Source organism: Phoxinus phoxinus (assembly GCF_949152265.1).
Source record: "Phoxinus phoxinus genome assembly, chromosome: 17".
NCBI classification, from domain to species: domain Eukaryota; kingdom Metazoa; phylum Chordata; class Actinopteri; order Cypriniformes; family Leuciscidae; genus Phoxinus; species Phoxinus phoxinus.
The window spans coordinates 26,091,253-26,100,806 of NC_136892.1; the positions used below are offsets into that span (position 1 = coordinate 26,091,253).

The 9,554-nt window shown below is 39.3% G+C and overlaps 1 protein-coding gene across 2 annotated transcripts; it reads right to left on the minus strand.

Moving 5' to 3' along the window:
* Positions 1-466: 466 nt before the first annotated feature.
* Positions 467-6,424, minus strand: LOC306984198 (bile salt-activated lipase-like). Of its 2 annotated transcripts, none has more exons than XM_079585324.1 (11): positions 6,245-6,424; positions 5,109-5,256; positions 4,864-4,983; positions 4,316-4,513; positions 3,480-3,610; positions 3,050-3,157; positions 2,598-2,712; positions 2,210-2,396; positions 1,311-1,514; positions 1,025-1,222; positions 467-731 (listed from the first exon to the last, which is right to left on the minus strand). In XM_079585324.1, exons 1-11 carry the CDS (start codon positions 6,305-6,307, stop codon positions 548-550), a joined length of 1,656 nt encoding a protein of 551 aa, XP_079441450.1. In that variant the 5' UTR covers positions 6,308-6,424; the 3' UTR covers positions 467-547. The 2 variants fall into 2 exon arrangements, with proteins under 2 accessions (XP_079441450.1, XP_079441451.1); XM_079585325.1 differs by lacking the exon at positions 6,245-6,424 and adding an exon at positions 5,604-5,621.
* Positions 6,425-9,554: the final 3,130 nt, after the last annotated feature.

Sequence of the window (9,554 nt, forward strand, 5' to 3'; positions counted from 1 at the left end):
TCCATTTGTACAAATAGGGTAGTTTTTAGTTTTGTTCATTTTATTCTGATGATCTTATGCTTTCTGACTCATGCTGGTAGCCAAGTTAGCCAACCAAACACATGCGTTTGTAACCCTTTTATGGTTTACAGCTGCATTATCTGCTTTGTTAAAAAATATCAGCTCAGGTTTTCTTTCTTACATGTATAATATATATTCTTTATCCAAGTTTCGTTCCAGATGGTTGTGGCCTGTTTTCCAGTGATGTCCTGATTAAATTCAGCAATAAAGGGTAACACTGTTGAGTAGACTGTCAAAATTTGAGGGGTCTTGGGTCTGTCCAAATAAATTTCCCTCGTCCACATGATGAAGTTGAATGCACTTCAAAGCGGCGGTAGTTGTTTTTGTAAACTTTCTCTCATCTAACTGGAGCACCAAACAGCATTATTTTCATGTCATGGCAAATAAATAAAGAAAAACTTGTTTTGATCATCATATATTTTGTTTATTGCATGAATCTTAGCATGATATTAACTGCTAAATGAGTCAGTAGTCAGGTTAGCAGTGCTCAGCTCTTCTGGACAGAAGGGTAGCTGGCAAAGACGGTAGTCCAGTAGTAAACCTTGCGCGTTCTCAACATCTGCTTTACACTGTTCTTGTTCATACTGTTGTGGATGTCTAGGTACTTATGGCCAGTGCCGGCGAACTCGGGCCAGGCTACAGGAACACTGGACTCACCTTTGTTAGGGTCACTGTGAGGGAGAGACAAAGAGATTGTCTATCTTTAGACACTGTGATAGCTATTTTTAGTTTAACCCGTTAAAAATATTTAAAGCAATTAATGCAGCATCATCTTTTTCTGTCATCCTTTGGTTAGCGTTACATTATTTGATCTCGCTCTTATTCATGCAAATGCCTTTAAACCATTCAAGCGAGACAAGACAAAAGAGAATGCCCTATCTATATAGTTGCCTGTTGCCTCTACACATTAAAGTGGAATAACATGAAGTATTTTAACACTGTAAGTATATTTATGTTTATATACCCAGTTTGAGCAAAATTGCTCCAGTAGGCAATCATGTATTTGGAGACGTCACGATGGCGAGGAAAGTAGCCCAAAGGAGTCTCGAACGGCTTCCCGAACACAAACTGCAGGTCTTCAGCGTGATCGGCACCCATCCAGAGGGGAAAAATAGGCATGCGAGAGGGCTCGGTGAACAGGTAGGAGTAGGTGCGTGCAGATCTAATGGACAAAAAAAGGTTGTTTTAATGTTTCTACTATTCAGTTCACACGTTAGAGGTCAGTAAATAAGAAGATGAAGTCAGCTTACTTAGCATGGTCAGTGTGGAGGTACAGGGTCGCTTGGGTTGGCACCAGGAAGATGTAGTCCGTCTCAATCTCCACAATTGTTTTCTTAATATCCTGATCACTAGGTTTACTACCCCAATTGACCGTGTACTCCTGATAAGTTGCGGCACCAGCGTCTTGTCCTCTCGCATCAGACAGGGAATTCGAGAGAGCCCTGACATCTTCCCTGTTATAAATCAATAGCAGTTTTTTTATTTTATTAATTATGCCGTTGTTTGGATTATTAAAGGCCCCATGAAACGACTAGACAGGTGCAGTTTTTCTGCATAGGACACATCAGTTTGTCCCTTTGTTGAAAGGCAGTTGCCTTTAGCTTACATCACAGTTTTTCCTGAAAACAAAAATGCGTTTAAATGCGTATATTCCCATACAGTAAAACTGGAAAATTAGAATGATCTCTGACAAATCATGTGACACTGAAGAGTGAAGACTGGAGTAATGATGCTGAAAATTGTGCTTTGCCATCACAGGAATAAATTAAATTTGAACATATATTAAAATATAAAACAGTTATTTTAACTTGTAAACAGTGTATTTTAACAGTGTATTGCCAAAAAAAAAAAAAAATGCAGTTCGGATTGAAATAGGAAAATGTAAGAGTCTATGGATCATTATTGCAGTGATTATTATGGAGTGAGTAGCTTTTCATTTCTTAAATAGAAAAAATGTACAAAAAATTGCAGTATGGGTCTGCTAAAGCTTACTTTTGCCAACTTTTACCTTTTAATAGAACAGTCGCATGTAGATGGCCTCGAAGCTACCATACATAAACAAAAGCCACAAAACTCTGTCTCTGGTTTTATGGGGTCTTTCAAAATTCCCTAAATGATTCCAGATGACTCTTTGATGAAGTGCACTTACACAGGGGTGGACTCCAGAGCATTGTTAATAGTGGGGATGTCTATGGTAGCAAAGAGGTGGCCGTCCATGTCATTGACTCCAGCGATGTAGTCAATGTCAGCAGCATTATGGAAAAGGGTTTCAGGCTCGCCGGGGAGGAAGTCACCATCGATGACGGGGGACAGAGCCAGTTTGTGCACAATGGGATCTGAAAAAGATGGTCAGATTTGATCTTTTGACTTTGCGTTTGCCATTCTTTGTAATTATATAGAAAAGAATGACTAGGGGTGCAGGTTTAGAACGACATGAGAGTGAGTAAAAGATGACAGAAATTTAATTTTGGTTCAACTATTTCTATTGAAAGCATGTAAAGGACTAAAACACAAGCAGCCACTCTGAATGTTCTTACCACTAGCAGATGCACTGAAGTCCACATTCCCAGCAAGAGTAACAGTCTTTGGATCTGTCATCTTCAGACAAGCCACCATCTTGCTATCAGTGGGACATCCTACCTTCTTTGCGATCTAAAAGTGCACACACATTTTTTTTACCCATATAGTTTTGAAGAAATAATTGTACCTTTAGAAATAAAACCAAGTTGTGATATGTAATCATTAATTATTAACTGACAAAAATCATTGAACTGCCAGTCTGTATGTGAAACAGAAAAAGTGACTTCACTAAGTAAACACTTGCAAGTGTACAGTAAAGTGTTTCGCAAATGGTTGGGAATGAAAGTAAGCAACCCCCTGAGGATTTTGGGACCACTGAATATCAAATGCTACTACTGTACACAGTGCACTAGGTCTGTTTTATAATGAGTATTCAGCAATGTGGAACATTCATGAAGATGATGCTCACCTTCTCAGCATTTTGTCGTGGATTTCTGTTGACGGCCCAGGGACAGAGAGCAACACCACTCTGTGAGATAGCTCTGCGGACCAGGCCCTTGTTTTTAGGGGAAAGAATCTGTGCAGGATGAGACACACAACAGACCTTAGAACCTTCAACCTTTATTACCGAGGACCTCTTATGGTTTTCATACCAATAATAAACCAAGCCCTCACACAAACCTGAAGCCATTAGATTTAAAGTGAAAACATTATGTAGACAATTTATGCGCCCTTCAAATACCGAGGGCTACTTCAACAGTTTGCATTATTGTGAAGAAATTTTAAAAAATGACCTTGTCCTAGCAAACAAAGCCAGACCAGCACATGTTCACCCTCTCATTAAAATGTAATACATAAGCCTGTAAGCAGAATGTTTTTTTGTTTTATTTATGTAGCACCTGGAAGTTTACGCTGGCTCCCCCTGCTGATTCGCCAAAGAGAGTGATGTTGGCTGGATTACCACCGAAAGCTTTGATGTTCCTGTGTACCCAAGCGATAGCAGCGTGCTGATCCCACAGGCCATAGTTTCCTGTCGACCAGGACATGCTCAGATCATCATCAAGATCACAATCAATTGTAAGCAGATCTCTTGCTTTTATAACGGCCTTTGCTTATATGAAGTGGCGAACACGTTAGACCTCCTAATATTATAGGAGGGTGAGTTACAATTGGCTATAACAGAAGAGGATTGGGAGCAGGTCTGGAGTCAGGCGAATAAGATCTCTGTTTGCAACAGGGCCTGATCGATTCAGCTCAGGATTGCACATAGAATGCACATCACACCGTTCCTTAGAGGTACATTTGATTAATCCTGTAATTAGGATTTACTGGTCAAAAGTTGTTCAATATATAAGTCGAATGTGTGGAGTAGTTACAGTTGGACCCCTTGTCTTTGATTTTAGGTCTTCCAAATATACTTTTGCCAAACAGATTCGCTAGACGATTATTTGACATCCTAGCCGTTGCTGCTTGGAAAAATATATTGTAATCCTGGATCAGTTTATATATATATATATTTTATATCAATGCTTTTGCATTCTCTCCAAAGAATGTTTGCACTTTGCATATAAAAATAGTAATAATTTGTTCCCCCAAAAAATCTGCGTTCGCTTGCAAAAGCATTGAAAAAGTTTTTTTTTACCCTTAGGGAATTTGTTCCCCTTTAGGCTGCATTTTTTTCCCTACCGTGATGTATCATATTTGTATGACTTAGTTATATTCAAATGAAATTTACCAGGCGCGTCAGCATCTCCGGTGCTGAGGAATCCGAGGGTTCCGACACGGTAGTTGAACGTCACCACGATGACATTTCCTCTGTCTGCAATCTCCTGTCCATCATAAAGGTAGTTGTTCAAGAAGTTTGCACCCATCCCACCACCCATCAGGAAGCCACCACCATAGATGAACACCATAACAGGCAAATTGGTAGACACTGTAAAAAAGGAGGTTTCACAGACAGAACACATTTATACATTTGACTACATATTTGTAACTTAAAATGTTATTCTTAAAGGGCTAGTTCACTCAAATATGACTACATATTTGTTAAAATGTTGTTCTCTAGTTCATCAAAAATTTAAATTCTGTTAAAATGTTCCCATCAAACACTGTCAAAACAACATTGGACTCCATTGACTTTCATTGGACAAAAATGTTTTGTGCAAGTCATACAAGTTTGGAATGACATGAGGGTGAGTAAATGATCACAGCATTTTCATTTTTTTTGGTAAACGATTCCTTTAACATACTTTTTTGTCTTGTGAATTAGAACAGGTTTTTTACCGGAACTTCCGTGAGGGACCCAGATGTTCAGGTAGAGACAGTCCTCAGAGCCCAAGACCTCTTTACCGAGAATATTGAGCTGCATACACCTATTTGCGTACTCATAGGCTTTCAGGACACCTGTGCAGGTATAGCAAGAGTACACTGTTAATACACTCACTAACTTATTTTAGACCCTAGCTACACCTAATAATCAGTGTCTAAAAATGTCTAGACAAGCTTGAACGACAGACAGGTATACACACCATCCCAGCCTGGGTGAGGAACCGGCTTCGCCAATCTGCCAGGTTGAGCAGCAAAAGGAATTCCCTTGAACACGTCCACATGGCGGAAGAGTCCAACACTATGACTCTTTCCCTGTACCATCCCTCCCTCCGTGTACACAGATCCCAGCTGCAACATGTTCACAATTAAATTGGGTTAGAAATTGCAGCATAGCGTAGTATTTTGAGCTTTTTAGCCACATTGTATATAGGCTAATTATTTTTGCAAGAAAACCATACTAAATACTTTTCTATAGTATCCGGTTTAGATTCCCAAGTTAAAATAAATGTGATAGGATCATATTTTTTTATTATTGATAATATTGCGTTACTTAAGAGTTATATTTAAATATTATTATGCTTAACACTTCATTATGTTTATGTACGTTTATTCGTTTAGCTTAATAATGCATTAATAAGTTATGTATAAAAAGCTAATAAATATAAACAATAGGACAACATTTTTTATTAGCTTACGTTTTATTATTATGTAACGTACGGGAAGCGCATAGCCTACTATCTTTTTCCGCTCTCTCTCCCACTCAAAAGCACACGCATACAGCTACGGATACACACTCGCATATAAACGTGTTGTCAGCGCTGCTCGGACGATTTTATCAGTAAAATAGTTTAACACCTTGAAAGCAATATATGGTGTTTCTTACTAGCGATATATTAACGGAGCTGTTCTTGGAGTAGAGACGCTGCTGCCGAACACTGTTGTTGACGAACAGTGAGACACAGATTCAGGTAATTCAAAAAAGACAATTCTCTCTCTCTCTCTCTCTCTCTCTCTCTCTCTCTCTCTCTCTCTCTCTCTCTCTCTCTCTCTCTCTCTCTCTCTCTCTCTCTCTCTCTCTCTCAACTGCATTAAGTCAACTGCATTAAGTGTCTGAAGTGTCCGTTACTACTAGCGCTAAAAGGACGTTTTGGAATTAGCAATGGAGGTTTGGGATTAGATGCGTAAGAAATTAGTCAAGAGCGTTTCCCGCTAAACCTAATGCACACCCGAGGTGTAACCTCATTACCACCTCAATTCGTCGTCAATTATTCCTTACCTAATATATAAACATGATGAACTGTTAAGCATAATAACATTTAAGCATATCATAACTTACAGAAGCTGCATTTGCTGTCCCCAGGATGAGGGCAACAGAGATGAAAACTCCCAGCATCGCCATAGTGGCTGCAAGTGTGGCTGAAGGGAATTCTGTCTGCTTTTATAAACTCAAACGCAAATCATATCTCTCTTCCAAGGTGTTCTGAAGCCATATCTTACCACAAAAGATATGGGCCATATTTTACCCCAAAACATATTAGATTACACAGTCCATCTAGTACCTGGACAACATGTGTGCAGTTGTGTTAAATTCTCACGGCAAGACATTTATTTTTCCGTTAGAGAAATATATATGAATGATAAAACATTTGTGCCACCTTGCAGAATAATGGCAAAGACTTTTGTCAACCAAAGCAATAAACAAATCTATTTGCCAAAATGTTTGCAATACGGGCTTGTTACATTCATTTTGTATGATTCTTTCAATGTTTTTGAAAAAAGTCTCTTGGGAAAAAAAAGCGGCATTTATTTAATCATAAATTACAAAAAGAAATATTGTAAAATATAAAATAAAATAATATTTAAAGGCAATTTACTCCTGTGATACAAAGCAGAATTTTCAGCATAATTATTTCAGTGTCACATGACCCTTTAGATATTCTAATATGCTGATTTGCTGCTCAAAAAACATTTCTTATTATTATCAATGTTGAAAACGGTGGTGCATGTCTATAGAAAGTCCCGATAAATCATGGAAACCCAACGTGTGTGTGCGCGCATGTGTGTTAAAGCTTATGAGTGTGTGCATTGTTCATGACTCTGTCTCAGGACACGTACTGGAGTCAAGGGGTTTACGTTTACGCCCTCTGAGGTTTGCAGTAGGACACTGAATGATTAAAGACTGTATGTTCCCACAGAGATCAATCGCAACACAATCTAAAGACTAAAACCTCAGCATGATTTTAACAGCCTGCAAAGCTTAAAGGTTTCTCGACCTGTGCCAACCCTAAGCTGGAGTATGTGGGATGAATTTGTTGCATCCAGAGACACACTTGTAAATTGAGGGAGATATTAAGCGTGACAAGGAAACCTTTAATCAACTCAACTTTGGATTAATAGGAATTGCCATTACAAGTGAACCTCACTTTGAACCCCAATTTTGCAGGACAATTTGCATGCAAATTTATAATCCATGCACCATATAACAACATTATATGAATAGCTCACCTAAAAAAAGTTAACTTGAATTTCAGTCTGTTTCTCATAAAAAGCCATTGTATGAATTTAAAAGAATTGAAAATAGTAAACAGGTTGCATGGACTACATTGATGGTACTTTATTGGCGCTTTTGCATCAAACCTCTATTTATATAGTGCTATATACTGCTCAAAAAAATGAAGGGAACACGTAATTGTCACAGTAAGTTACTTAAACTTCAGGGATATACATTTGTCCAGTCAGGAAGCATAAGTGATTGCGAATCAGTTTCACTTGCTTTGGTGCAAATGAAAGTGACCACAGGTGCACTGGAGAGGCAACAGCAAGACAACCTTCCAAAAGTGAATGATTTTCGCAGGTGGTTGCCATAGACCATTGTTCTCTCCTTATTCTTCCTGACTGATTTGTCTTTAGTTTTGTTAGGGTCCTTGTCCCTGTCTGTAGCATAAGGCATTACCTGCAACCCAATCAGGTTGCACAGGCAGTCCTGCTCCTCCAGAATATGTGCCGTCACGAGGAGGTTTGTTGTGTCTCCCAGCACACAGTTTCAAGAGCATGGAGGAGATACCGGGAGACCGGTTTGGCATTGGGTCAGTAATGGTCTGGGGACCACGTGCTAGTCAATGGTTCCCTTACCACTGTTAGGTACAGGGGTGAAATCCTCAGAGCCTTATGCTGGTGCAGTGGGCCCTGGGTTTCTCCTGGTGCATGATAATGCCCGGCCTCATGTGGCTAGAGTGTGTAGGCAGTTTTTAGATGACGAAGGCATTGATGCCATTGGCTGGCCGTCACATTCCCCAGACCTAAATTCAATTGAGCACCTCTGGGACATTATGGAGCATCCGAAGCCACCAAGTAGCACCACAGACTGTCCAGGAGCTCAATGATGCCCTGATCCAGGTCTGGGAGGAGATCCCCCTGGACACCATCCGCCATCTCATCAGGAGCATGCCCAGGTGTTGTCGTTGGCGTGCTGGGGGCCATACACACTACCGACTTACATTATGAGTTGCTGTAAATGAACTTAATGCAAGTTGGATCAGCCTGTAACTTCAGCTTTTTACATTGATTTTTGGTGTGATTTTGAATCCAGCCCTCAGTGTGTTGATGATTTTGGTGTCCATTGACTGTTGTGACATAATTTGGTCTTAACTAATTATAGAATATATATAAATAATGATGGTTTGAATTGACTGAATGAATTTCATTCATTGAGATTCGTTTCTAACTCTTTTATGGTTTACAGCTCCATTAACTGCTTTGTTAAACAATATCAGTTCAGGTTTTCTGCCTACATGTATTATATACACTATATATTCTTTCTCCATGTTTTGTTCTAGCTGGTTGTGGTTTTCCTGTGAAATCCTTCCTAATTCAGCCATAGAGGGTCAAGATAGCACCAAAGTTTGTTCTATCTAATGCCGTGTTAGTGCAGTTTTATGGGTTATGTGACCATGCCAGAGGAACAGACTTCACATTTCTCAACAATATTGCTAGATAACTGTATTGGTGCAAGGGTATCAAACTTTTTCCTGGAGGGCCACTGTCATGCAGAGTTCAACCATAATTAAACATACCTGAACCAGCTAATCAAGACCTTTTAGCCGGAAAAGCGTAACGACTGCTTAGGCTGTGGTATGCAGGGAAGGAGACAGAGTTTACACTGAAAAAAAATACTGTTTTATGAGAGAAGTCACGGACAATTGCGAAACAGGTATGATTCAGTTTAAGGCACTTCTCATTCATTTCCATGGTATCCGCAAAGAGTGATTGACTGTCGCACAACTCTGAACAAAATTAAATGATGTTCAGGCTGTAATGTGATTGGATATCAAGGCATACATTATCTAAGTTAACTGTTATGCTTTTTCCAATGGTAGAGCCATGGCCCCTTGTATCTTCCATTACTAGAAACTTCCAGGCAGGTGTTTTGGAGCTGGTTGGAGCTAAACTCTGCAGGACAGTGGTCCTCCAGTAGTGGAGTTTGACACATGTGATAAAGTGGAACATTTCAAGAATTATCTAAGAGTCTTGGAAATTATGTTAACTGATAGAAAATGTTGTCTTTAGTAAACTTTCTCTCATCTAACTGGAGCACCAAATAGCATTATTTTCATGTCATGGCAAATAAAGATAGAAAAACTGGTTTT

Bases quoted from the DNA above. Each gene is read 5' to 3' on its own strand.
- LOC306984198 (XM_079585324.1), bottom strand. From the start codon at position 6,307: ATGGCGATGCTGGGAGTTTTCATCTCTGTTGCCCTCATCCTGGGGACA. The intron at 4,984-5,108 runs GTGTGTATACCT...ATACCTGCACAG, and splicing joins TCCTCACCCAGGCTGGGATG to GTGTCCTGAAAGCCTATGAG. The intron at 2,713-3,049 runs GTGAGCATCATC...GTGCACTTTTAG, and splicing joins CACGACAAAATGCTGAGAAG to ATCGCAAAGAAGGTAGGATG.